The sequence below is a fragment of the Rosa rugosa genome, chromosome 4 (genome assembly GCF_958449725.1).
Source record: "Rosa rugosa chromosome 4, drRosRugo1.1, whole genome shotgun sequence".
In the NCBI taxonomy this organism is placed as follows: Eukaryota; Viridiplantae; Streptophyta; class Magnoliopsida; order Rosales; family Rosaceae; genus Rosa; species Rosa rugosa.
This window is the reverse complement of record NC_084823.1, coordinates 2158150-2185831: the sequence shown is the minus strand read 5'-3', so window position 1 is coordinate 2185831 and position 27682 is coordinate 2158150. Positions and strand designations below refer to the sequence as shown.

General features: G+C 40.8%; 3 protein-coding genes across 3 annotated transcripts; 2 read left to right on the top strand and 1 right to left on the bottom strand.

Annotated features, from left to right (window-relative positions):
- Positions 1-551: 551 nt before the first annotated feature.
- Positions 552-2186, bottom strand: LOC133742762 (zinc finger BED domain-containing protein RICESLEEPER 3-like). Its single transcript, XM_062170436.1, has 2 exons — positions 1707-2186; positions 552-1607 (listed from the first exon to the last, which is right to left on the bottom strand). The coding sequence occupies exons 1-2, from the start codon at positions 2184-2186 to the stop codon at positions 552-554; spliced, it is 1536 nt and encodes a 511-aa protein (XP_062026420.1).
- A 7490-nt stretch (positions 2187-9676) lies between these two features.
- LOC133742378 (uncharacterized) lies at positions 9677-10834 on the top strand. The gene is made up of 4 exons (XM_062170038.1): positions 9677-10105; positions 10228-10297; positions 10380-10481; positions 10606-10834. Exons 1-4 carry the CDS (start codon positions 10008-10010, stop codon positions 10705-10707), a joined length of 372 nt encoding a protein of 123 aa, XP_062026022.1. The 5' UTR covers positions 9677-10007; the 3' UTR covers positions 10708-10834.
- An 11028-nt stretch (positions 10835-21862) lies between these two features.
- On the top strand, positions 21863-25714 carry LOC133745920 (uncharacterized). The gene is made up of 5 exons (XM_062174081.1): positions 21863-22593; positions 23715-23817; positions 24602-24671; positions 24783-24819; positions 25599-25714. The coding sequence occupies exons 1-5, from the start codon at positions 22502-22504 to the stop codon at positions 25612-25614; spliced, it is 318 nt and encodes a 105-aa protein (XP_062030065.1). The 5' UTR covers positions 21863-22501; the 3' UTR covers positions 25615-25714.
- Positions 25715-27682: the final 1968 nt, after the last annotated feature.

Sequence of the window (27682 nt, the reverse complement as noted above, 5' to 3'; positions counted from 1 at the left end):
TCTCATCGTCACTTCATACTTGCTTGTTGTGCTCCCTGCCTCACTCAAAGAGTCAAAGTTTCTGCAAATAAATTTTAGTTGAAAAGAATAAGAAATTAAGAATGCTGGCAGTTCTGCAAATTCAATCAATGAAGAAGAATTTAGGCAGTTATTGCAATTTCTAACGTTGAACAAGAAAGCTCACGATGTTGGCTGTTGCCTGCTATGCATCAGCTTGTGTAGAGCTGAGATTGGTCAATGTTGACTCCATTCCTTGATTAAAAGCATTTTCTGCAAAATAACAAAGACAAGGTTAAAAACAATATCATGACTCATAAAATACGAAACAAAGTAACAAACAATATGAGTAGCTTACCCCTCTCAAGTTCCTCCAAAGAGTGATACATTTCAAGGTCATCGTCAGTGGGATCTTTGTAGAAGTTGGGGGGATCAGACTTTAACCAGTCCGAACTGCAAACAAGGGCTTCCACCATTTTTGGTGTCAATGAAGCTCTAAAAGGATCCACCACTCTTGATCCCAAACTAAATGCATTCTCCGAAGGCACCGTTGATCAAGGAACAGCAAAAACATCCTTTGCTAACTTTGATAGGATTGGATAGGTTAACTCATTGGCCTTCCACCACTTATGAATTTCAAAATTCTTTGCAAGGAGGCTAACATACCTATCTGATAAATACTGATCAACCTCATTTCGTATGCATTGTGACTGCTCTGCCATCCTCTCCCTTGCTATTTGCTTGCTGACTTCATCAAGATTCTCCAAGTCATCCCCTTCGAATCCTAGATCTTCTCCCATGTACGGTTCAGCTTCGTTGCTGCCTTCATTGGCTTTGTATTCATCATACATCTTCAGCAAAATTTTCTTTAAGTCCCCTTGTATTGAATGAATTGTCTCGTAGCTTGCATTGACTTTTTGCATTGTTACTTTAGCCCACTGCAGCTTGTATCTTGGGTCAAGAACATTAGCTATCATGATTATCTTGTTCACCGATTCGAAGCTTCCCCAATATTTGTTGAACTTGGCCTTCATTGAAGTGGCAACCCTCTTTAAAACTTCATCTTCTGCATTCATGGCCTTGTCAATCTCAGTTTGCAATGTAACCATTTCAACAAATAATATATTGGCAGTGATCTTCTTCCATGCGCTCAGCTTCACAGTAGCTTCATAAAACTTCTTCAAAAACAAACAAAATGCTTCTGCATTCCTCCAATCCTCACTAGATGGTGGTCCAACCCTGGGTTTGCCATTTCTGTCCGTTTCTTCGAAATAAGCTTTAAAATTGCAGTCTTCTTCACCCATTCTGCCGAACACAGCTTCATACTTAAGTGCAGCTTCAAGCATGAGGTATGTGCTGTTCCATCTTGTGACTACATCTAATGGAACATTGGCATTTGCCCTGCACTGTTCCAAAACAGCAAACTCCCTAAACTTGTCAAGACGACTTGATGAACTCCTAACATACTTGGCACAATTCCATATAGCAGCAATCCCATCTTGTAACTCCTTCAGACCATCCTTAACTATCAAATTTATAATGTGGCATGCACATCTTAAATGTAAAAACTCTCCCTCAAACATCAAAGTCTTGTAACTGGTCAACCTTCTCTTCATGTATGCCACAACTAAGTCATTAGCACTATCATTGTCTACTGTGATTATAAACACTTTGGTGATCTCCCATTGCCTCAAACACTACTCTACTACCCTTCCAATCTCCTCTCCTTTGTGACTAGTAATTGTACAAAAGTTGATGATCCTTTTGTGCAATTTCCAGTCACTATCCATGAAGTGGGCTGTTAGTACTAGGTAGTTGATATTCTGGATCGATGTCCAGGTGTCGGTGGTAATTGAGATCCGAGTTTCATTTGCCTTCAATTGACTCAACAAAACAGCCTTCTCAAAATTGTACTTATCTAGCACACCATTGGCAGCCTGCTTTCTGTCCATTCCAGGCCATTGAGGTTCTAACTCTTTGCAGAAAGCTTTGAATCCCTCCTTCTCCACGTGCCTAAAAGGGAGCTCATCCTTGATAATCATATTGATGCACCTATCATCACACCTCTTTTTGTTATACTTATGGTATGAGGCTCCTCCACTCACATTATCTCTATTCAACTTAGCCTGCTTAGGATCAGGTTCTGCATGTAATGGGTGAGTAGCACATTTCCTAGTATGTGCCCACATCAAGCTTGTCCCATTCTTTTTAGTATCACATAACACTCTGTCATTGCAATAATTGCAGGTACACCAACAAGTATCTATTAGGTCTGAGTTCGGGTGTTTACATCTAGTGAAATGTGCCCAAAGAGGGCTTTTGTTTGCAGGCTCTTTTCTTTTCTGCCCAGCAGTAGCTACTCCATGGGATTGGGAGTTGGTAGGATCAGCTTCATCAACTGAACCTGAAGTTTGCCCTAAAGGTGGGAGTGTTTGTCCTAAAGGGGAATGATCCAAAGCTGCACTACCCGTCACATGTATGCCAGAACTAATCGAAGGGCTTGAGCTACTAGTCTGACTCAAATTACCACTTTGAGTACCCATAGCTGCAGAAAAATAAAACAAGTGGAACATACAAACATTATAAATTTATAATATCTGCAGAAAAAAGAAACAAACATAGCATACAATGATACAAACATCAAACATTGTGATATTAAAAGTTGCAGAAAAAAGAAACAAACATCAAACATTATAATATTTATAGCTGCAGAAAAAAGAATCAAACAAAACAAACAAACATCAAACATTTTAATTGTTGCAGAAAAAATAAACAAACATCAAACATTGTGATATTAATACAAACATCAAACATATATATAATATATAACATTTTCATCATCTAACTTTACAAATATATATCACTTTGAAACTGACCTGTTGGTCTAAACCGACCAACTGCAGTGCTCCTACGTTGCTCCAGTTCTAACTTCTAAGCCTTAATTGTAAGAATTCTTGAATTGTTGAGAACTTGAGATTGGAACACCTGAAAATTAATCAGAGCATGTTATACCAAATAAGAAAAACAACATAGAGAACAAAGAGAACAACACTTAGTCATGAAAATTCAAACAGAGAATTATCAATTTTTCAATTATGCATATATCCAATTTACCAATTATACCTTCAATTGAATAGAGTCTTGCTGGCAGGCAGAGTTCCACCTTCAACCCATTAACTTTGCCTTCTTCTCCCTCAAACTGTCATATCCTGCTCCTCCAAGCACAAAAGAAAAACCATTAAAAGTGGCAAAACCCATAACAAATTGCTAAATCTCAAGATAATACATAACATATCCAATATCGAATTCAACAATAAATTGCTAAATCTCAAGATAATACACAACAATTCAAGAAATCTTACAGGTGGTTGTCCTCCTTCGAGTTCTCCAGACTTGAGAGAGAGAGAGAGAGACTGAGGGAGTGGTCGAGAGATGGACTGACCCATTGAGGGATTAGGGATCGGATTAGGGATTAGGGTTTGCAGGTTGGACCAAGAGTATGAGAGGCTGAGGGTTCGAGAGAGAGAGAGACTGAGGGAGTGGTCGAGAGATCGATGGACTGAGCCACTGAGGGATTAGGGATCGGAATCATCGGATTAGGGATAAGGGTTTGACGGTTTGGACCAAGAGTATGAGAGGCAGAGGCTGATCTCAATCGGGTTCGAGAGAGAGAGAGACTGAGGGAGTGGTCGAGAGATCGATGGACTGAGCCACTGAGGGATTAGGGATCGGAATCATCGGATATTCGGATTAGGGATAAGGGTTTGCCGGTTTGGACCAACTGACCAAGAGTATGAGAGGCAAGCAGAGGCTGATCTCGATCGGGTTCGAGAGAGAGAGAGACTGAGAGAAAGTGAGAGACGAGGTGAGACGGTGAGTCGTCCACAGTTCCACACTCCAGAGTCCAGAGAGGCTGATCTCGATCGGGAATGACCGAATGAGGGATTATGGATTTAGGCCTTTAGGGTTTGGAAAATTTTCATCTAACGGTTGTTAGTTAATATGGAATATAACAGAATAAAATCAACGGGTAGGATTGATTATAAAATAAATATTTTAAATAATTAAATATTATATTAAATATACGGTACGGTACGGTATACCGTATTTTATCAATATTCAGTACCGATACCGTACCAATTACAGTATATCGGTACGGTATAACCGTACCAAACTTTCGGTAACCAATTTCGCTGGTAACCGAACCCCTTGGTTCGGGACGTTTCGCTGGTAACCGAACCCCTTGGTTCGGGACGGACGCAGTTGGCTGGTTTGGATCGGTTGGATTTGCCAGCCCTACTTCTATCGCGTCAAAACAACGCCCAACCTCTTAACCCGCAGTCAGAGTGGCAGCCGGTAATAGATGGAAAAAAAAGGGCAAGACGGTCATTACGCACGGTTATGAACAGTTGTCACCAGTATGAACAGTTTTGGGAGATGAGATTTGAAAAGGGAAGAGCAGATCATTCATGATTACCTTTTACCGACATATCGAAGATTGGAAAGAGCTAAACCCACTCCCTTCTATCGCATGAAAACAACGGCAAACCTCTATCAAAACCAAGTCCAGACCCTTCTATCGCGTCAAAACAACGCCCAACCTCTTAACCCGCAGTCAGAGTGGCAGCCGGTAATAGATGGAAAAAAAAAGGGCAAGACGGTCATTATGCACGGTATGAACAGTTGTCAACAGTATGAACAGTATAACAGTGGATTGAGCTTTTATATGTTAAACTAGAATAGGTGCCCACGCGTTGCTGCGGGTGTTCAAACAAAATCTGCAAGTTTGGATGGCAAGAAACTTATGTTTGCAACTAACATTACCATTAATGTGAATGTTCTGATAATGTGCAAATATACAATACAACTACTGTTGACACAGCTTCTCAAAAATATATTGTTCTACTTAATAGGCTAACCTAGCTACAATTGATTTGTCTGCTGAAAAGAGGTGTTGATGTTCGTCACCACATATCAACGGAGGTTCTTCAAAATGGTGCTCACAACCTCGACCACTTCATTAAGAACTTGATTCCTTAAAGGCTCTTCATTCCAGGCCCTCCTATAGAAGACCAGAGGATGCTTGAGCTCGAATCGCACTCACACATGAATACTATCTCAGCAATAAGATAAATTTACCTCTGCAACATGCATCACAAAATGGTGTCTATTCCAAGTATTCAAACTTAGATGTGAAAAGTTATTAAGTCGATCTATTCCAAGTATTTGCAGGATGACATTTTTTTTTAACGTGTGTTTATCACCTTCTTTCTCAGCATCTGTCTTTCTTTAGGAGTTTAGGGAGCTGCCATGTCTAAAAATGTCTATTATGCCCTCACTTACTTTTTTTTTTAATTTATTTTTTCTCTGTTTTATTTCTTTTTTTCATTTCACCTCTTGAAGGTCTGTGGATTGGAACCATCTTGCTTAGGAGATGAACAGAAGGAGGCGAAAGAGCTGGAAGAAAAAGAGGTAAAAAGAAAAAATAAATAAATAAAAAAAGAGAGGAAGAGAAATATATATTTTTCAAAAGTAAATGAGGGTATAATAGACTTTTTAGGGAAAGATAACAGAGTTTTTGACAGATGCTTGACGGTATGGACCAATTGGAAGGAAATTGGGAGTTCAGGGACTTTTTAGGTGAAATTCAAAGGTCAGGGACTGAAACGATGAAACCCTATAAGTATAGGGAGTAAGCAGTATTTAACCCTATATTATTTATTAAACCTTGAATATAATGACACTGGTGGTTGTGTGCATGTGATAACCTTTCATTTCCATTTTGTCACCTTAGCTTGTTTTATATGCTTTTTTTTTTATTTCAGAGTGAGGGAACCAGGAATAATTGACAAGTTCCGCTTGGCACAATACCTTTGGCAACAATTGACAAGTTCAACAAAATTGTAAGTTAATATTGTATATCTATGTACACTGAACTATGTTGTGGAGAATATATCGTTTGGTGGTCGGGTCTCAAATGTATTTGTAATAAGTTATGCATGAATCTGACACTGGAAAGGTACATAAAATAACTATTGGATGATATAAAGTTTGATGTTTATAATTATATCTTGAAGAAGGAAGCTGAATTTTTGATAGTATAAGAGAGGAAAATCAAAGTCCTCATTTAAAGAAACTAAGGCTTAGGAACACTACTAATATCTAGAATTGCCAGCATTTAACAAAACATGTTCTACAAGCTTCCAAATCCTACAGATTCTAGTCTTGATTCAAGAATCCCAATAGGTTCGGAAAAAACTATGGCCTTTGAGTAGTAAGCTTGCATTGAGCGCTGGTGGTTTTATTGAACAAATTTCATTTAGCTCTTTTCTAGTCATGCATTATGGAAGCTAGGACTTGTTGAGGTTTGGATTAAATCTGATGGCCTTGTTGACTTGATACATATTTACGCAAGCGTACGTATCCTTGTCAAGATAGAGAAGTATTGTACCCAAGATTATTGTACCACGGGGATTAGTGGCTAACCCACAATCCTTGGGTGGTCGGAACTAAAGTCACTAAGCAAACAAAAGCAAATGAAAAATAAAATAAATAAAAATCCTATTGTAAGGCACCAAGCCTTAACAATGCTCGGCTTTGGTTTTCACCAAAGCCTAATCAAAACTAAGAGCCTAGTGATGGCTATTTACAATGAGATAGAAATTGTCGCCAAAATTGTAATTTGAATTTCTAGAGATTAAAGTGCAAGAATTTAAATGAAATCTTTAATTAACAACTAAATTAAATAAAGGAAAGAAAAGTAAGAAATGGAAATTAGGTCACTAGGATATCCTCCTAACCAAATTCAATGCACAAATATATTCCGATAATGGTCATTCAATTCATAATAGCATCAAGAACCGTACCCAAGGCTTTTCAAGGCTCATGGGTCATTAGATTCCTTATAGGGTATTCATACTCCGGATCAAGGGTCGTAGAAACTCAGTTGGGACAATCTAGAGCCTTGTTAGGGCCTCTAGTTGCACCAAAAGGCGAAGAGTCCTAGAATCAAGGTTCCCAAGCTAGCCAATACGGCAATCGAAATTGGTATTGTAACTAACCATGTTCTAAACAAGTGTCCTAGCCATAAATTAGAGAAGTGATTAGGTCCCCTAATTTGTTCTAGACATGCTCATCTACACATTCAAGAGTTAATCAAGCTCCTAATCATGCATCTAAGCCAAATATTATAGAATAGAACATATGCCAAATACGAAATTGAAAACCATTAAATCAAAACATATTTATTACATTAAATCCATACTAGGGCTCAAACTCTAGTTTCCTAAATAAACTACTCACAACGCATCAACAAATCAACAACGATATACATCAATTAAAGAGGTAAATGTGAAGAAGAGTGAGAAGTAACAAGAACAAGTCACAATTGCTATAGAGCAAATATGACAAGTCTTGATTTATGCCTTTCCACTTTTACCCAATCTCAAATTTTGATGTCCCTTGAAATCCCTTGCAAAATTGATGAGGATTTGATGAGAGGAAGTGAGGAAAATAATGGAAAATACGAAATAGGAGGGGTGGCTGGTCTAGGTGAGAAGAAGAATGGGGTCTGATGGGAAAGGGCAAAGCCTTTCCCACTTTTGCGTTGCGGCTCTTTCTGGTGTCTCCCAGTATTAGATTCAAGGGATTATATATATAGGCTCAGGGTCAAAAATGTGTGTGGCTGTTCATATCCCAGAAGAGAGAAGATCAGGGGTCTCCGTGTTTCTTGAGAGAAAGGAAAGGATAAAAGAAAATGGTGAGGTGGCTGCACACAATTGGCTTGAGGGAGAAAGGATAATTGAGGACCATTTGCTTAATTGCCAGACCGTGCTGCAGCATTCATTCCTCTTTTATTTCATTTTTTTTTTCTTTTTCTATTTCTTTATTATCTCTCTCAATATATATACACATATATAAAATATATATATATATATATATATATATATATATATATACGATCTCAATATATTTCCACACCAACCATCAAGGAAGTAGTCGGGTTTCACTTCTCTCGCTGACATTGATCATGGTTGACTGGAGCCACTATTTCGTCTTTTTCTCAGAAACTCTAATTTGCTCAATTTTCTATCACTTTCTCTCGATTTCTGCAATTTCGCTTATTTCCTACACAATAAATAAAATTAGATTAATTACATTATATTAGCTCAAGGATTAACTTATTTCTAATGTTTTAGATACAATTACATGCATAAAAATGCGTGTAATCACTTGTTTATTATTCTCAGCAGCCACACAATTAAGGCATATCCGGTGGAGTTGGAAGAAGCTGTAAAGTGAGTTTGACTTGTGCACTGAGCTTCACTGCTATTGTTGGTATTCATTGCTGGAGCTGGATTGGTGAGTACTGTGAGCTTCATTGTTGAATTTGTGGACTGCTATTAAATTTGTTTTGAAGCTTTAATGTGTTGAAATCTATTGTTCTATGCTTAATATATATCATGGTATCATTGGATTTGTTCAGGTGAAATGTGTAGGACTGGTTTGGTTCATATATACTACATCTGCAGTTAATGTTCTTATTGGAGAATTGTTTGGATGTTGTTTTAGCATAGCTTTTCCCAATGGAGAATATGATATGTGTTTGTTAATGGACCTCCTTTTTTTTTTTTTTTTTGCATTTTTGTTTTTGGATTTGCTTAGCCTAAATGTATATCGATTTGTTTTTCTTCATATATTGTGGTATATTGTTCTGTCTTGTTATTGGATTTTCTTACCCTAAATGTATATCTATTTGTTTTTCTTTATATATTATGCTATTCTGTTTTGTCCTTGTTATTGAATTTGCTTAGCCTGAATATATGTTGATTTTTTTTCTGCATCATTGCCTGATATTGGAGCATGTATATATGTAAATAAATTGTTGTCGGTGATTAAGAGTACCAGAGTTTGAATTGGTAGAGTTTATGAAACTTAGTGAATGCATGTAGGATATGTGATTGGGGTTTTGTTGCTCGATGACTTAGTTTTGGTTTGTGGTATTTGTTTAATGTAGATGGATAGGTCATGGGTGCATGCTGATAGGAGATCTTATGAATATAAGTTAGGGGTGAAAGAGTTTTGTGAGTTTGCTTTGGGAAATGCTAGACACCATAGTTGTATTTGTTGTCCTTGCACAAAGTGTGGAAATGTGAAAGATTTTTCTGCACAAGGATCACCTGTTTGTAAATGGGATCAACACAGATTATGTGAAATGGACAGAACATAGGGAGGTTGTAGTGGAGTCGGGATCCTCCACGGATAGTGAAAGTCTTGAATCAGAGCCAATTGAATCTGACTCTATACAGGGTAACATGAGGGCAGATTATGAAGTAGAATTAGATAGTGATAAGAAGAAGAAAAGGAAAGAGATAGGGGAAGAAGACTCGGAGAATGAATTTGGCTTGGCCAAATTGGCACCATCGTTGCCAGCTTCATTGAAGATGTTATGTTTGTGGGGTGAGGATGCATTCAATGATGGGAATACAATCAGCTTCTACATGGAGCCTGAAGTGTTTGGATATTCTCGCAAGACATTTATATTGGGAAAAGATGTTAGGCGACTTGCAAGCATGAGGGAAGTAACTGGAACTTGCATTGCAGTGTAGTGTATATATATATATATATATATATATATATATATATATATATATATATATGCTTTGTCCGAAATGCCTTGATAAGAAGTATAGTTGCTGAAACCCAATGACTTGGTGCAAATGTTTGTTATTAGGTACCTCTATGATAAGTTGAAGGCTTATAAAACGCTGGACATGGTTGCGTTTGTCGACCCTTCACTTATTGGTGCTGTGGGGTGTGGGAATGGAACTGTCAAGGGCTAACACATCAAAGATAGGCTTGTAACTGCTAAACCAGGGCAGATGTTCATGCTGCCATATAACTCGGGGTAAGTTAATGAACGTTTGCAAACTTTCATATCTACTGTGTCTGAACATAAAAATTTAGTGTTCAAGATATATGACATTTTGTATGCATGTAGTGATCATTGAATGTTGACACTTGTTGATCCGGAGAAAGGAACCGCCTATTTTATGGACCCGCTGAAAAGACGCTTACCTATAGGAGATTGGATGTCTATCGTGGATACGTAAGTCCCTCGTTTACATATTGATCGAAATGCCTCAATTTTATGAAATCTGTTTAATACAGTACTTGATTGCCTCGCATTATGGTACATCATCGATCATATTGTTGTAATTAATGGTGTAGTGCTATGCGTATGTATAATGCTGAAAAGAATAAGCAAAGCCGGAGTTCACTCCATTGGAAAAATTTGGCTGTAAGTTTCACCACTTGTGGTTTTCAAAAAACAGTTTTTCATTTTTGACTTTTCACTTGTTCATTAATTTGCTTGTGTTTAGGGCATTCCTCCCCAACCTAGCAACAAGGAGTGCGGGTACTTTATCATGCGATACATGAGAGATATGATTGAGGATAAAGACATGTCATTGTTTCCTTCCAAGGTATCAACATATATAGCCATAAATATAGTCACTTGACTCAATTTTTATTAAGTGTGTTATTATATCCATGCCTCATTCACCAAAATGATTAACTGATCCTTTTGATATAATAAACTGATTTCAGTGGGAGAGGAGAGGCAGCAGCCAATACACCCAAGCAGATATTGATCAAGTGCGAAATGAGTGGGGGAAGTTTGTTGTCAACACATATGTGCACGAGTCATGAAGTAGCGCACTTGTTGGTACATTTTAGATAAGGAAAGCATCTTTTTTGTGCATCTCTGCTGGTACATTATCATGCACCATGTGTAGCGTGTTTTGGAACAATATATGTACGTGTATCAGCTTTTTGATGTCCCAAGTAGATGGGCATGCACTAGAATGCTTTTCTTGTGTAAAATGTTGGTTTAAATGTGTTTGGACCCAAAATGAACATTTTGGCCTGACGAGGCACGTCTTGGAGAAATTGAGCCAATATCAGTGGCTCAAGCTATATATTGTCGACAAGCTCGAAATATATATTTAGAGGCTAAATAAAGCCTACTATGGAAGTATGACAAGTCAACTTTAGCATATTTTCCTACTTCGGCTAGGAAAAACCGAGCTAGACAAGGAAGGAGGGGTGGCAGACTAACCAAATGAAATCGAAATGTGCTGAAACTTTCCAGATCCATTCTAGACAGCCCAAGGATCATTTCTTATGAAGAGTGCAAGAGCTTTTTTTGAGTGGAAGGCCTTCAAAAAATCAGCCCAATTTTCTACAGAAGCAAAACTGGAAAACTCGACCTGTAAGAGGTCCAGCAGCATTTTCGGCCCAACCACATGGAATAAAAATCTGAAAATGTGTCAGGATGATCTACACTCATAGTGGAACATTTCATATGAAGAAGTCGAAGGCATATAATGAAGTCTTGTTGGAGAAATAATTGAAGGAATAAAGGGGCAGAAACTGACCTAAAACCAGCTCAATATTCACATGTTCATGTTTCCTACCCACATGAAGAAAGCTAGATGCTTTTCTCTTTTTCCTTGGATATATTTTTCTTCTACAATCTCTTTAATAGATCATCACCACTTCCATGTTGCTGCACCTTCATGCTTTGCTTTCATTTCATCTTTTCTCTATCTTTTCCATATTTTACAAGTGAACTTAGATCTACTTTCATTATTTTTCTTCCACTCATCATTTCACTCTTCTTTTTCTTCCCTATATAAACACCTTCTCCTCTCATTCTAACAGACACATTCACATTCAACAACAACATCTCTAAGATGATCTAAGTTCTCTCTAGAGCAAACCTCTCTAAGAGCAACTCCTCTCCTTCTCTTTCTCTTACCGGTGATCATACTCCTAGTCCTAGTCTTCTCAGAAGCCGACTTTCAGTGCCACCAAACCCTCTGTCAACGTGCTTCGGTCCTAGTCTCCTCGGGAGCCGACGGTAGTGCCGCGACCACAACGGTTACAGAACCAGCCAAGCAAGGGTAACGCCTTAGCAACCTAGCCAAGCTAAAGTCACGCTTTAGCAAGTTCTCTCTACTTCCCGGTGGTTCTCGCTCTGCTCGATCTACAACATCGAGTATCGATTTGGTGACGTAAGAAGATTAGCAAAAGTCCTCACCACGAGGCACAAAGAATCCCACGACGAGGTTGGTGCTCTCCTCGTCCACAATTGCTTGAAAGAAGTCAGGTCAAGGGACACCCCCGACGACCGCACCCGAACGGTGCTGGCACGCCCGCGCAGAAAAGAGACTGTTGACCAGCTGCAGCAAAATTCTGGAGCCAAACATTTTGGCACGCCCAGTGGGACAAGGTTAGAATTTTTTCTTTTGAAGACATTCAACCACCGGGCTTCAAAACAAACATTTTGGCACGCCCAGTGGGACTACACCAGAGTCTTTTTGTGTTCACCATCATTGGGATGCCAGAGGAAAATCTTTACCAAAAGAAATTCCTGAAGTCATGGCTACGATAGAAGGCTATGTGCCCATTCCCATTCCAGAGAATGCGAGCATAGAAGAGCGGCTTGATATCCTTCAAAAGAATTCTACCGCATACCATGAGAATCTGAGAAAAGCCCTCACGGAGGACCGTCGACGGCTCGATGAGTTCACGATTTCGGTCACAAAGCTCGAGTTGGGGGCACAACAAACACAAGGCGAATTGGAACGTCAAGAACCTGCTCGCGAAGAAGTCGTTTCTGAGACTAACTTGCCTATAGGTGGCAATCAACCTAAGGGTCTCACTGGTGAGTCACAGCCTTACACAGAGGCTGGAGAAGGTCATCAACAAGAATGTTTTTCTGACAATGAAATTGTCTCTGAACATATAGCTGATTTCTCCACTAATCAAGCCAAATATGTGGCTACTGATCAGATGCATGGGGGGCAAGATATGGCCCATGATCATCCCTTTGATCAAAAGAAGCAAGTTCATGATCATTTTAATTGTGACTCTGCTACTGGACGTCATGGGGAAGGTGATCAAAATCAGGACCAACTTAATTATCAATTAAGTTGTGGCCTACAGAAGCCAATCTGTGGCTTTATTAATCAATTCAACTTGAAGTTCTTCATATATTCTTCAAGGCCAAGCGGTGGCTTTGATATATGTGGAGGGCACATCTACAACCCACGTTGCATGAATGGCCAGAACAATTATTTTAGTGGCCAAGTTGTCCTTCGCAACTGTAAATTTGAGTATCATCAATACAAGTTAACTCTTGTTTACAATTATCCAGCAAGTGAAGCTCTTGACGTGGAGAATTCAGACCAGCAAGTGGTCGTCTATAATGGCCAATCTGTGGCTAATCCTGAAGACACCATGTTCTATGACATGGTAGTTGGCGACAAAGCCGATCTTGAAACATCTTCATCTCCAAAAGTGCAATTGAAGATCATGCTTCGTCAACCAACAAAGATACATGGGGGGCAAGAATACCCCTCTCACGAGCCAAATTCCTCCAAATTCTTCAACGAGAAGTATCTTTGTTCTTTTCCTACAAGCTCTCACAGGAGGAATTTTTACCCTACAAATTTTGATACACCGGAGCTTGGAGTGAAGCATAGATGGCCTCCCCCGTGGTCTTCTAGAGGTTAGCCAAACATAGTGTTGCTAGCTTCTTTCTTTCTTTGCTTTTAATTTTTTGTTAATTTTTCGTTTCTATTTTTCTTTTCATTAAAAAAAAAAAAAAAAAATTGAATTTGGTAAGGGGTCGTGAATCATAACGAAATAGGTGAAGTCTCTTTTGTTAATATTGGCCTAAACTCCTTATTGGTGCCTAGTTCAGGTCCCTTAAGGTTAAGGGCGGCTTTTATTAACACTTGTTGAACTGTCTTCACACTTATGACCTTTCTCATCTTAGTAAGTATAGCCTATGTGAAATGGTGTCTAGAAAGGGGACAACGTTCATGACAGGTTCTTGAATCCAAAAGTGCGTGCAAATGGGCCTAAACCACTATGTGGGAGTAGCTCATGCCAAAATGGATTCTGCCTCTCTTGTTCGCCCTCCTCCACCTGGCCATTTCAGTAAGGTTGCCCAAAGGATTTGAAAGAAAATTTGTGTCTAGGCGACTATACTTGGGCCGCATGTCTAAACCTTGATTCACATTGTCTTATTGAATTCAACTACTTATAAAAAAATAAAAAAAATTAAAAAAAAAATTAAAAAAAAAAAATTAGTGCAATCCATAATTACTGAGGAGTCAAAACACTGAGGGATTAATTTATTAGCCAGTCTCTTCGCATAAGCCTTCGTGGGAAATTCTAGTGTTCCTACACTCGCGAAGCCCATTCATGAAGGCCTGTTTTTGAAGCCCATAATCATTTCTTCGCTATGCCTAGCAACACTAGGGGGCAACACTATACAATACTAAGCCCATTTAGCCTAACCAAAAAAAAAAAAAAAAAAATCATTAATACAACTCTTAAGGGGCAATTCTAAGTGTTCCTACACTCGCAAAGCTACTAAGCCGAGTCAGCGGCTCCAGAAATTTTTTCCAGCTTTGCCCTCGCAGGAAAGGCTGAGCTCAAGGGAAATGTGAGAGCCACCACCGTGACCGCCACCTCCATCGGAAGTAGTCTTCATGTTACCAAAGATGTCCTCACCATGCATGGGGAACAGAGGAAGGGTTTCAATCTCCATGTTCATAGATCCATAACCACCATAGTTCCCCATCTGCCCGTTAAAAGCAATCACACCAGCTGAAGAAGCAGAAGCAGATGCAGAAGATTCTAAGTTAATATACTGATCCTCAGGTTTCCAATTGGTACCATTGTCATCACCAACAAGCCCTGATCTTTGCATGGGCACATGAACATCCGAAGTGGACCTCTTCTTCTGCTTCTCTCGAGACCTTTGGTTCACGAACCAATAATAGACGTTCTTGAACTCGATCTTGCCGTACCATTTTAGCTGGAGACAGATCCTCTGAACCTGCTCTATAGTTGGGGACCTAACTCACTTGTTGTAGAAAAGCTCATTGAGGATTCTTATATGATCTGTAGTGGGAGTCCACCTGCTCCGCCTACAAAGCATGTTAGCACTACTCCCGGCTGCTTTGTTGCTTCCTCCATCCTCGGTTGGTTGCTGGGTTTGTGGTTCCATTGGTGATGGATTGAGAGAATGCGAGAATTGAAGAGTGATGATGATGAGTAATTGCTGTTAGAAATATTCGAGTTGATGATATGATTTTGGGATTGGAAATTTGGGTTTATAATGTGGAGGAAGATATAGGCATGCAAATATCCACCCTTGGATGGACGGTCAAAGAGAAGAGACAAACTAAGTGTCAGTAAAGCGTGATTAAAGTTGCCTTAAATCTCGGAAAAGAATGGATTATTGGCGCGTGGGGAAACCGAACGGTTTCCGAGGAGGTAACTGTTCTTTTCACGAGATTATTTTTCATGACTGTTGTTTTTCAACGAGTGATTAGTGCCTTAAATCTCGGAAAAGAAGGAGTTATTGTCGCTAAGAGTTTTGAGTTGGGAGCCAGCAAGTGGATCCAAAAGATACATATGTCCTCAAAAACCTCGCCACGAGGCTCTTTTTGACGCGGAGAATATTTTAAAAGTTCATATTATTTTCAATATACAACTATGGGGGCCTATATTTGGGGCCTTGCGAGACACAATTATTGGCTTCTCACGGATATTTGGATATCAGGATAAGAAAATATTATTGTATTCATAAAGTGGCTTTGCGGCCAAAAGCAATACATTCATTACAAAGCCAAAAGTGGCTAGAATACAAAACAAGAATCTTCGGATTATCTTCTAAATCTTTTCTCAAGTGGAAGCAGCTATGGAATCCAACGTCGGGTTGAGCTGCGCCATTATCTCAAGGAGGGGCAGACTTCAGGGAAGGAAAAAGAGGAGTAACGGAGCCCCCGTGCCCCTTTACATGGAAGCGGTAGAGGAATACAACATAGGCTTGGCCAACACCATTATTCATGAGAAGGGGAGACTCCAGTAAAAGAAAATGGAGCCTCCAAGCCCCCTCAATTGGAAGCAGCTATGGAATCCAACGCCGGGTTGAGCCGCGCCATTATCTCCTGGAGGGGCAGAGAGTGAAGGAACCAAATATCAGCTTGAGTCTCTGCACCCCCTCTAGCCTTGGTAACCACCATTAGCTGGACGTGAAGTACAGGAACAGCCATTCTGTAGCTTGAACCCATTCCTTCAAAGAGTCCATCCCTTCTCATCCCTCCAAGATTCTATCAAGAAGAGAAAGGGGGAGAAGGAGGGGAGAACCAAAGCCCCTTCCATCTGGAGGGCACAACACGGGCCAGGTCCAGAGGAAAGGAAACAGAGGAGGAAAGATGAACCTCAGAGTGGCCGTCCTCCCTCTCCCCGTTTCGCTCCGCGTATGGGATTTTCTCAAAAAATGATCTTACATGACCGGAGATCCCACACTTGGAGCCCCCTCGTGTTTCTAAACCAATCTGAAGCCTGGCATTTTTGTTGCAGAACTCCAGAAGGACGAAACAAGGGGTTGCCTAAGATTACGCCATGAGGCCTAACCCAGGCTTAAGATTACGCCATAAAGCCTAAAATTTAGAGGCTAAAGGTCATTTCATGAGGGGAAGATTTGTGAAGAAGGAGAAAAAGAAGCAAGGATTGAAAGGCCATTTCTCGAATATTTCAGAAAAGTTGTTGTGAGTATTCCCTTCCTGAAATACAACTATTTATAGGGACTTCAGGCAAATCCCCACCCTTGGATGAAGCTCAATTTCAAAACCGATGTCAGTAAATCGAGATTAGTGATTCCAAATCTCGGGAAAAAAGGGACTAGCAGCATGTGAGGAGCGATTTTTGAGGAGTTAGCTATTATTAGAGGAATAATAGCATGTGGGGAAACCGAACGGTTTTCGAGGAAGTAACTGTTCTTTTCACGAGATTATTTTTTCACGACCGTTGTTTTTCAACGAGTGATTAATGCCTTAAATCTCGGAAAAGAAGGGATTAACAGCATGTGAGGAGACCGAACGGTTTTCGAGGGGGCCTACAGAGATTGGCCCGCAAAGCTCAATTTCAAGCAAAGTTCCTCCACGCGGAGATTCGCCGCAATAGCACTAGCTTCGGCCTGAGTGGCCCATTCTCTGGCACGGGCCAGGTTGCGGCCCATTTCTTCAGAAGCAGCCAAAGGTTCATCGAGTTGAGCTTCTTTTGCAGCAGTTGCATTCTCAACAGAAAGCTAGCAAACAAGGCAGATACTTGCTGCTATTCACATGGCGAAGCTACCACCAAGGAAGAGAAAGATACTCATTCGCGATCAAAAGCAGTCTCCTTCGCATGGGGGGCACGCTAAAGTTCTGATCTCCTACAACCTGCCCAAGTTTCGCCAGATCCATGGGGGGCAATAAAGTTGGCAAAGGAAGCATCAGTTCATAACAAAGGCAATCCAGATTGTGGCATTCAAGCTTTATGGCCTATTTAGAGGCCTATATGGAATCAGTCAAGTATTATCAGTCAAGCCAATACAAGTGGCTTTGGAGCAACAACATTATAAGAGCAGTGCTGATTCAAGACCTCTTCAGTCAAGACGAAGACCCTTTGACTTCGAGGTCTGGGGGGCAATGTTTGGACCCAAAATGAACATTTTGGCCTGACGAGGCACGTCTTGGAGAAATTGAGCCAATATCAGTGGCTCAAGCTATATATTGTCGACAAGCTCGAAATATATATTTAGAGGCTAAATAAAGCCTACTATGGAAGTATGACAAGTCAACTTTAGCATATTTTCCTACTTCGGCTAGGAAAAACCGAGCTAGACAAGGAAGGAGGGGTGGCAGACTAACCAAATGAAATCTAAATGTGCTGAAACTTTCCAGATCCATTCTAGACAGCCCAAGGATCATTTCTTATGAAGAGTTCAAGAGCTTTTTTTGAGTGGAAGGCCTTCAAACAATCAGCCCAATTTTCTACAGAAGCAAAACTGGAAAACTGGACCTGTAAGAGGTCCAGCAGCATTTTCGGCCCAACCACATGGAATAAAAATCTGACAATTTGTCAGGATGATCTACACTCATAGTGGAACATTTCATATGAAGAAGTCGAAGGCATATAATGAAGTCTTGTTGGAGAAATAATTGAAGGAATAAAGGGGCAGAAACTGACCTAAAACCAGCTCAATATTCACATGTTCATGTTTCCTACCCACATGAAGAAAGCTAGATGCTTTTCTCTTTTTCCTTGGATATATTTTTCTTCTACAATCTCTTTAATAGATCATCACCACTTCCATGTTGCTGCACCTTCATGCTTTGCTTTCATTTCATCTTTTCTCTATCTTTTCCATATTTTACAAGTGAACTTAGATCTACTTTCATTATTTTTCTTCCACTCATCATTTCACTCTTCTTTTTCTTCCCTATATAAACACATTCTCCTCTCATTCTAACAGACACATTCACATTCAACAACAACATCTCTAAGATGATCTAAGTTTTCTCTAGAGCAAACCTCTCTAAGAGCAACTCCTCTCCTTCTCTTTCTCTTATCGGTGATCATACTCCTAGTCCTAGTCTTCTCAAAAGCCGACTTTTAGTGCCACCAAACCCTCTGTCAACGTGCTTCGGTCCTAGTCTCCTCGGGAGCCGACGGTAGTGCCGCGACCACAACGGTTACAGAACCAGCCAAGCAAGGGTAACGCCCTAGCAACCCAGCCAAGCTAAAGTCACGCTTTAGCAAGTTCTCTCTACTTCCTGGTGGTTCTCGCTCTGCTCGATCTACAACATCGAGTATCGATTTGGTGACGCAAGAAGATTAGCAAAAGTCCTCACTACGAGGCACAAAGAATCCCACGACGAGGTTGGTGCTCTCCTCCCACAATTGCTTGAAAGAAGTCAGGTCAAGGGACACCCCCGACGACCGCACACGAACGGTGCTGGCACGCCCGCGCAGAAAAGAGACTGTTGACCAGCTGCAGCAAAATTCTGGAGCCAAACAAAATGATTAGGAAATGCACTCCTTTTGCTTTATATGAATCATTTGATTATTTGCAATGTTTGTATTTGATAGAGTACTGTTCATTTGGTAAATGGACCAAATGAATGCACAATCTAATTCAGGAATGGGATGTTTAAATGATCACACAACAGATTAGATATAATGATCACTGCCTGTTGTCTGAATGGTTAAAAATGGGACAAAAATACATCGTAATCAATCATATCACACATCGGTTTTTAACGAATAAGTGTCTTCTGATTTACACTTAGACAACAGAATTAATTAAACTCTGTTGTCCTACAAATTAATCACACAACAGAAGCAATTGAACTCTGTTGTCCTAAAGTTAATCACACAACAGATATGGTCTAAGAACTGAAGTTTGAAGAGCAATCAGACAACAGACAAAATAAAAAAATGTTGTCTGACATGCTTAGCATACAACGGTTGTAAACTGGCATTGTTGTCTGAAGACGCGCATCAATTGGACGCCGGACGGTGAAGAAATCAGAAAAAGAAGAGAAGAGGCCGACGTGAGGGAGAGAGAGATCGGGAGAGAGGAGAGAGAAAATGGCTGGGTAGAAATCTGATCTACCCACAGTAAATTCCTATATAGATACTAATTACCATGAACAGTAACTTCCATTTTTCGCTTATAACTTTCGCATACGAACTCCGATTTTTACGTACCACATGTGCACGCACTCGGTTTAACGTCCTCTACAACTTTCATGAAGAACATTTTGTCAAATTTTGACCCAATTAAAAAGTCAACTTTTAGGGCCACTAAAAGTATTGAAACAAAATAAAAAGTGAAAGTAGTTGTCGTTTACCGTCCAAATGACTAGTAAACGGGTAAATTGAGATACAGGACGTTACAATCTCCCCTCCTTATAAAAATTTCGTCCTCAAAATTCACTCGAACGAATAAAGGCTTAACTAAACCAACTCTATTGGATACGCGTCCCCCGATGAAACAACATAAAACAATAACTCAAGAGAAAGAATATCATACCGTCGGAAGTATCTGGAGGAACGTGATCCTCCTGCTGAAACATGGCATGAAGTCTCGTATGAGTCCCTGGACGTCCACGGCGACCACTACCTCGTTGAGTGCCACCCCTGGCAGAACTAGTGGGAATGCCGCCCCTGGCAGAACTAGTGGGAGTGCCGCTAGATGAACCTCCTGATGCGTGACTATAACTCTGACCGACGTCTTGAGTAACACCATAAGTCAATGTAGGGCAATCCCTCCAATAATGACCCGGCTGTCCACACTGATAACACGTCACATCCCTCGTCTGACGCAGGGGACGATCTCTCCCAATATGAAATCTCTCTGAGGTACCACCATACTGACTAGTTCCGTCACTGAACTGCCACTCAGACCGACCACCTCCCATATTAAGTCCTCCGCAATCAGATAGGGTGATCGAATCCGAGCTAACACGTCTACCACCTCCAGAAGATCCTAAACCAGAATTAGAAGCAGCTCTCTTGGATGGACCCTTGCTAGGGCCACCTGCATCTCGAGGTCGAACACCAGACAAAAACATAGTCTCGAGTCTCAAAGCAGCATTAACCACCTCATGGTAAATATAGAATTGTATAGCTGTCAACTGCAGATGATAATCACCACCCAAACCCTCAATAAACCTGGAGATTCGCTCCTCCTCGGTGCCTACCAAGTCCGGCACAAACTGGGCTAACTGGGTGAACCGCTGCTCAAACTCTGACACAGTCTTGTCCCCTTTCTCTAAATGCAAGAACTCATACCTCATCCTATCCCGAATAGCTGTGCCAAAATACCTCCTATTAAAGTGTACCTTAAACTGTTCCCAAGTCATTGGGTTAGCATTCCTTGAGTCCTTACTAGTCATGTCCCACCAATCATAAGCAACACCATCGAGAAAGTCTACTGCTAGGCCCACTTTTCGGTCCTCTGGGCAATTAATCTGAGTAAAGACCCTCTCCATTTTGTTCAGCCAATTCTGGGCATCCATAGGATCAGGAACACGGGAGAAATTATACGCTCCATGTTTCCTCGCTCGCTCCATGGTAAAATCAGTCCTCACTACAATTACATCGGTGAGGAATTCACGCGATGTAAAAAAATGTCATTAACATCGATTTCTCAAATACCGATTTCTATGTATATTACTGACATCGATATTTACTGTTGACTGATGTCTAAACTTTGATTTAAATTTTTGCGGAAAGGCTGAGCGGCTAAGTTAAAATTTTTTTAAAGAAAACGCGGGGATGGAAAGTTGTTTCCCACACTTAGACATATTTGGACTAAAGTTGACTTAAGAGTCACTACCCTAACTATTCGACAGACAGCCTCTATTCCACAGCCTCTCTTCGTTCTACGCCTCCGACCACTCAGCACCAATCTCCCTCTCATCCCGATCTCTCTCTGCCCCTCCCTCTCTCCCTACTGACCTCCGGCTTCGGCGCACGAACTAGGCTTTCTCTCCCTTGACCTCCGGCTCCAGGGCTGGACCCAGGCCTTCTCCCTTTCCCCAGGCTCTCTCTCCCCTCCGGCTCCGGCTCCAGCGCACGACCCAGGCTCTCTCTCCCCTCCGGTTCCGGCGCTGGTCCAAATTGGAGTCGACCTCGACGATCATAGCAACGACCAAAGCGGTGACTGACCTCCGCAACATCACCGAGCAGATTATCCCAGCTGGTACTCGAGGGAGTGCATCTAGGTCGGGCAAAGTTCGAAGCTTTGCATGTAACTGGAGGTTTCTGGGCATTCTTTATCTTTGGTTCGCTCTTTCTCAATTCTTGTCATTGTTTGTCACTGATTTGGGAAATTTTGGGGATTTTGTTGAGTTTTAGATTTCGGTTTTTGCAAATTTTGGGTCTTAAACTAAACCATAAGCTTAAATTTCCAAACTTTGTTGGACCCATTTCACCAAACGTAGCATACAAGTCCTTGAGTGGTCCGCCAATGTCAAATTTTGCTTGTTTATCAACTAAAAAGCTTCACATTATCGATGTGATTTGCTTCAAGGAAGGTGCATGCTTTTGTGTTTGTGCTTCAGTGATGGCTTCGATGGTAAAGTTTTAAGCTTTGAGATGAGTACTGATATGGGTATCGATTGTTTTGATTAATCAGTTTCTGGGTTGGTTCTGATTTTGTTCTTTACCTATTGATTCTTGAAATCTGGCTTATACTTGCTCTTTTAGGAAAGTTGTTTTAGAATAGTATCTGTTGTGTTTTTTGGGTTTATTTGAGGTAGCTCTGAACTGGGGTTGTCCTACTGGTCTTGGATTATGTATATTTCTTTTCTAATTGCCAATTGCTTGGGGTTAGTTGTGATTCAGAGATGGAGCGTCTTCTTTCTTTTGCTTTTTGCTTTGATTGCAGCACGTTTTGACAAATTCTCATTCCACCTGCACGATTCTTAACGTACACTCTTTTCTCTGTTTTCTTCAGATCCCATTCCTCACTACTACGTTGTCTGCAAAACCCAATTCCTTCTTACCCTTTTGTCCCTTCTCATGATTTCTCATCAAAAGACTGTAACTCAATCACATTGAGACACAAGCCTCTGTTTCTACAATGATGAAGACTGCGTATTGGGTTTTGGTTGTTTCCATAATCTTGAGCTTTTGCGCATCTGGGACTTCCTCGATTGAGAATTATCACCAAGCGTGAGTTGTTTCGATTGCCTCTGTTTTTGAATCGCAGCATTTGTTTGTTTTTGCTACAAGAATTGAATGCCAATTGGATCAATTGGAAAGCTTTTGACTTTCTTTGGTTTCAAGGTACTACACTAGTAGCATTTTGATTTGGGCATGTTCAGTGACGTTGGTGATAAATTTGGCAGCTTTTGGTTTAGATCTTCCAGTACATTTGCTCTGTTGCTAACTCTAGGAAGAAATTTAAAGGGCTAAATACGAGTTAGTACCCTGTGGTTTAGGTCCAAAATCAATTCAGTCCCTGGACTTCTAATTTCATCAAAAACACCCCTGCACTTTCAATTTTGATCTAATAGGTCCAATTTGTTAATATTCTGTTATGGGTTCAAGTTATAGTTGGATTATTTGTTGAAAAACTATTTATTTTTAATAGTAGGACTCACTCCTAAATTGACTATGCAGACCACCTCGACACCACATCATAAAACATAGGTCATATATGAGCCACGTTAACAAGTTAAATAACTCAATTGTCGGAAAACTAACAAATTGGACCTATTAGATCAAAATTGAAAGTGCAGGGGTGTTTTTGATGAAATTAGAAGTTCAGGGACTGAATTGATTTTGGACCTAAACCACAGGGTAGTAATTTGTATTTAGCCCAAATTTAAATATACTTCAAGAATACTGCAAAGATTGTTCTTGCATGAAGCTTGTGCTTAATAGTAGGAAAATGCCAGTCAAGTCATGAAATTTGATATAGATTATAAGGTCATAAGGTACTTTAGATTGTAGGTGATGAATGATTTGTTCTTAATTGTTGAGTAGGGCAGAATCCTAGTATAGGATAGTTTGAGTCGCTATCAAGAGCATAACTTTTCTATTATGTTGAAACTCTGGAAGTGATTGTCATGTGAGGATAAAGTTTGGAGGTCCTCTAGAGCAGTGAGTATGTAGCTTGTATGACTGAATACATGTATACATATTACTGACTAAACCCTGTTAGTTTCTTCTACTTTACTAGCAAAAATTTGTTTGTCATATTTGCTTCCAGAAAATTAATTTTGCAACTACTGCAGCTGCGTTTTGTCAATATCGTGACTGGTTTGTTATTTGTAATATTGCACATGCAGGTTTCCTATTGTGGAACCAGATCCTGGTCATACAAAACTTCGTCTTTCAAAGGAAGGCCTAGAGGCCATTGAAAGAATAAAAACTCCGATTGCAGCTGTTGCAGTAAGATTAGATCCGTTTTCCTTGGCATCAGTAGAACTCAGAATTTTATATTCGTTTTAGCTAAAACTTCAATTTGTATATATTGCCTAGTATCAAAAGATTATAAAGGACCTATAAATATACTTTCAGAGCACCAATAAACTTGGTGTGATTGATTTTGAATGAATTGTTTTAGTGATATAAATATGCCTAGTGATCAAGCAGTAAGAGGATGTTACACAAAATGGGTTAGTCTTCCACTTCCCAAACCCCACCGCATCACCCAAGACCTCACTTCCCATTTAGGATAGAGAGCAGCTATTTTCAGTGAAAGGGGTGAAAGAAGGAGTCCTGCATCTGCTTGGATCTTTGTTTTGTTATTTCCTTGTTTTATTGTAATTATACAACTTTTTCTAGGTTTGTCAGTCACTTGGAGCTATGTTGAAAACTGAACCTGCCCCAAAAGAATGTTTAAGACTTGTTGTAACAGTAAAGATTTGTGTCAAGAGAAATGGAGAGATAACTGATCAGACCAAAAAAAAAAAAAAAGGGTGATAACTGCATCAGTAGCATTTTTTTTGTCACCAAACTCTAGAAATGAGTTATATTGCAAGTTCCACACACTGATCAGAAATACAGAATGTTTTTTGTGTCCACGTGCACACACATGGTGAAAGGTTATTGAGAATTATAATCTTCCCCAAAAAATTTTATTACAATTTATGGACAAGTCTTGTTTTATTTTGGTAAATTGTACTTGCTATACGAGTCTTGTTTTCTCTTTATCAAATGATTGTCTGCTCAGGTTATTGGGCCATACCGCTTTGGGAAATCTTTCTTGCTCAATCAGCTGCTCTCCCTTTCTTGTTATGAAGGTCTAGTTTTGACTTCTATTACTCTATACCTTTATCCATTTTCTTGTTGATCTAGTACATTTATCTTTCTGCATTCGAATATTAATCAACACTATTTGTCATTATTTGCAGGTCTTCACCATTTTTCGACGGTCAATCTTTCAGAAAGGTAGGCTTTTGACAATGACCTTGCTGCCTTGTGTTTGTTGTTGCCACCATGTCCTGCTTTAATTGTGACCACCATTTACCACCGATTCCAGAAAACAAAGCAATTTAAAATGGTTTTTGCACACATGCTTGCATACTTGGCCTTTTGTCTTCTTGTTCATCACCTCCCTTTTTGACCATCATTTGCAATTGTTAATCATGCAATATATATTTGAAGACCCCTGCCATCATTTTTGTCAAAAAGTACAACATGCCTTTCATGCTTTGAATTATGCCAAGCAATCCATGCCTTAATAATCAATTATATATGCTTGAAAGCTTGTCTTGCAGCACATATAATCAATTATGTATTTTGAAGGGCAATGACTTGCAGCACGTTTTAAGAAGCCTGACATGATTAAAACTATTTGTTGTTTGGCAAAGCAATTGTTAATTGAATCTTGTTGCTGCACTTTGTATTTATCTTCTAACTAAACTTGTTAGCACTCTAAAGATTAATTGATTAAACATGCCATCGTCTGCTAGCTTCTGGTGTACAAAGCTTAATTCTTTGTGTCTAGCAACTGCAAGATTGAATTAATTATAGTCACGGCTGTTTGATTTTTGCAAGTTCCAGATTGAGGCTTAATTAACGTAGCTGTCATTTGTTATTAACCAGTTCCTCTTAATCACCAGCTTAGGATTATTCTTTTTGTATTATGATTTTGACATTTTGGGTGCTAACTCACCAACCCATCTAACTAATTTCAATGGTCTGTTTCCAAATACGTGAACTGGCAGGAGATCGTCCTTGTAGAGGAAGTGTTTGAACAATTGAAGCGTACAACAGAGGGTCTGAAATTTGAGGAGCATTTAGTTTCAACAATCACTTGAAGATAAATCCAAGTGTTCAGGTAAGCAATCCAATTCTTATAGACTTTGGTATATGCATTATATGATGTACCTGAATTGACTTTTGGCGGTTGGAAACTTGCCCAGTAGGTCGAGGCCCCAAGTGGAATGGATCCATGGACCGATGATGATAGAGAGGGGCTCCGCTGGGGCGTGGGGTAGGTCAGCGTATTGTTGACACTTGTGGCACGACCTTGAGACCTGTCCAGCATCGTCGCCAAGTGTGGGCCAGAAATATCCCTGCCGCATTGTGCGATTTGCCAATTATTTGGCACTCGAGTGGTAACCACACTCCCCAGCGTGTATCATTGATAGAACAACCTTGCCCTCCTCAGGGGTCAGACACCGAAGGTTGGGATGGGTGAACCCTTGGCAGTATAGCTTGCCATTTTGGATGTTGTAATGGGTTGCCCTCCGCTTAAGTTGCCGCGCCTCGACCTTGTCGGTTGGCAGCGTTCCATTGAGCTTGTACTCAATTATCTCATCCATCCAGCTGGGGTTGATCTCAATGTTGAAGATTTCCGCCAGAGTCCTGGTGATGCTTGGCTTGTCGAGGACCTCTACCCTTGTGTCCGCTGGACTTTGGTGAGGCTGAGTGCTTCATCCTCCGCCATGTTGTTTGAGGCTATGAAATTGAATTTTAACGCGTATTCCACGTCAAGTCCCCCTGGCCCTGTTAAGATAATTCCTACATCGCAGGCTTTGGCGCAGGAGGAGCCATCTACATGGAGGTTCCAATTTGACTTCTGCTCAGGGGCTGCCTTCTCAGCGGCTACCATTTCTGTGTTGGCCAGGTTGGGTTCATCCTGACGCTCGGTGAGCTCAGCGATGAAATCTGCCACCGTCTGGCCCTTTATGGCATTTCTTGGCTTGTATTCAATGTCAAACTCGCTCAGTTCGATGGCCCACTTGCTGAGGCGGCCGGAGTGCTCAGGGTTCTGCATCACCTGCCTCAGCGGCTGATTTGTTAGTACATGAATTGTGAGGGCCTGAAAGTACTGGCGGAGGCGTTTGGCGGAGACAATGAGTGCGAGAGCGAGCTGCTCCAGTGGGGGATACCTTGTTTCTGCCCCGTTCATGCCTCTGCCGGCGTAGAAAACTGGGAGCTCCTCATGGTTCTCTAGTCGTACGATGGCCCAGCTTACCGCTGTTGGCGATACCTCCAGGTATATATACAGTACTTCACCCTGTATAGGAATGGAAAGAAGTGGGACTGCCGCCAAGTATTCCTTCAAGCTCTGGAATGCCGCCTCACAATCTGGGGTCCAATCAATTACTTTCTTGTGGGTCCTCTTCAACACCTTGAAAAATGGGAGGCACCTGTCGATGAGTCTGGAGATGAACCGAGAAAGGGCGGTCAGTTTTCCCTGGAGGCTCTGCACGTGCACCTTCCATTCCGGGGACTTCATGTTGAGGATGGCCTGCACTTTGTTGGGTTGGCGTCTATGCATCGCTCACTGACAATGTAGCCCAGAAATTTGCTAGCGGTGAAGCCAAAGAAACACTTTTCTGGGTTGAGGTGCATGATATAGGCCAAGAAAATGGCAAATATGATTCGGAGGTTTGCCATGTGTCTGCTGGCCTTGATGCTTTTGACTAACATGACATCCACGTATACCTCTATGATCTTGCCGAGATGTTCAGCGAACATGGCATTCATTAGCCGCTGGTAGGTTGCACCGATGTTCTTCTAACCGAAGGGCATGACATTGTAACAGTATAAGACTTTATCGGTTGTGAAGGTGGTGCATTCCTGGTCGCTAGGGTGCATCTTGATCTGATTATAGCCAGAGAAGGCGTCCATCATGCTGAGCAGCTAGTGCTCAGCGGTTGCATCGACCAATTGATCGATGCGGGGTAGCGGGAAGCTATCCTTGGGGCATGCCTTGTTGAGGGCCTTGAAGTCGACACACATCCGCCACTTTCTGCTGGGCTTCTTAACCATGACCAAGTTGGAAATCCACCGAGGGTAA

Bases quoted from the DNA above. Each gene is read 5' to 3' on its own strand.
- LOC133742762 (XM_062170436.1), bottom strand. From the start codon at position 2,186: ATGTGGGCACATACTAGGAAATGTGCTACTCACCCATTACATGCAGAA. The intron at 1,608-1,706 runs GTAGTAGAGTAG...GCATACATGAAG, and splicing joins AAGGAGAGGAGATTGGAAGG to AGAAGGTTGACCAGTTACAA.
- LOC133742378 (XM_062170038.1), top strand. From the start codon at position 10,008: ATGTTGACACTTGTTGATCCGGAGAAAGGAACCGCCTATTTTATGGAC. The intron at 10,298-10,379 runs GTAAGTTTCACC...GCTTGTGTTTAG, and splicing joins TCCATTGGAAAAATTTGGCT to GGCATTCCTCCCCAACCTAG. The intron at 10,482-10,605 runs GTATCAACATAT...AACTGATTTCAG, and splicing joins TGTCATTGTTTCCTTCCAAG to TGGGAGAGGAGAGGCAGCAG.
- LOC133745920 (XM_062174081.1), top strand. From the start codon at position 22,502: ATGATGAAGACTGCGTATTGGGTTTTGGTTGTTTCCATAATCTTGAGC. The intron at 22,594-23,714 runs GTGAGTTGTTTC...TTGCACATGCAG, and splicing joins ATTGAGAATTATCACCAAGC to GTTTCCTATTGTGGAACCAG. The intron at 23,818-24,601 runs GTAAGATTAGAT...TTGTCTGCTCAG, and splicing joins CTCCGATTGCAGCTGTTGCA to GTTATTGGGCCATACCGCTT.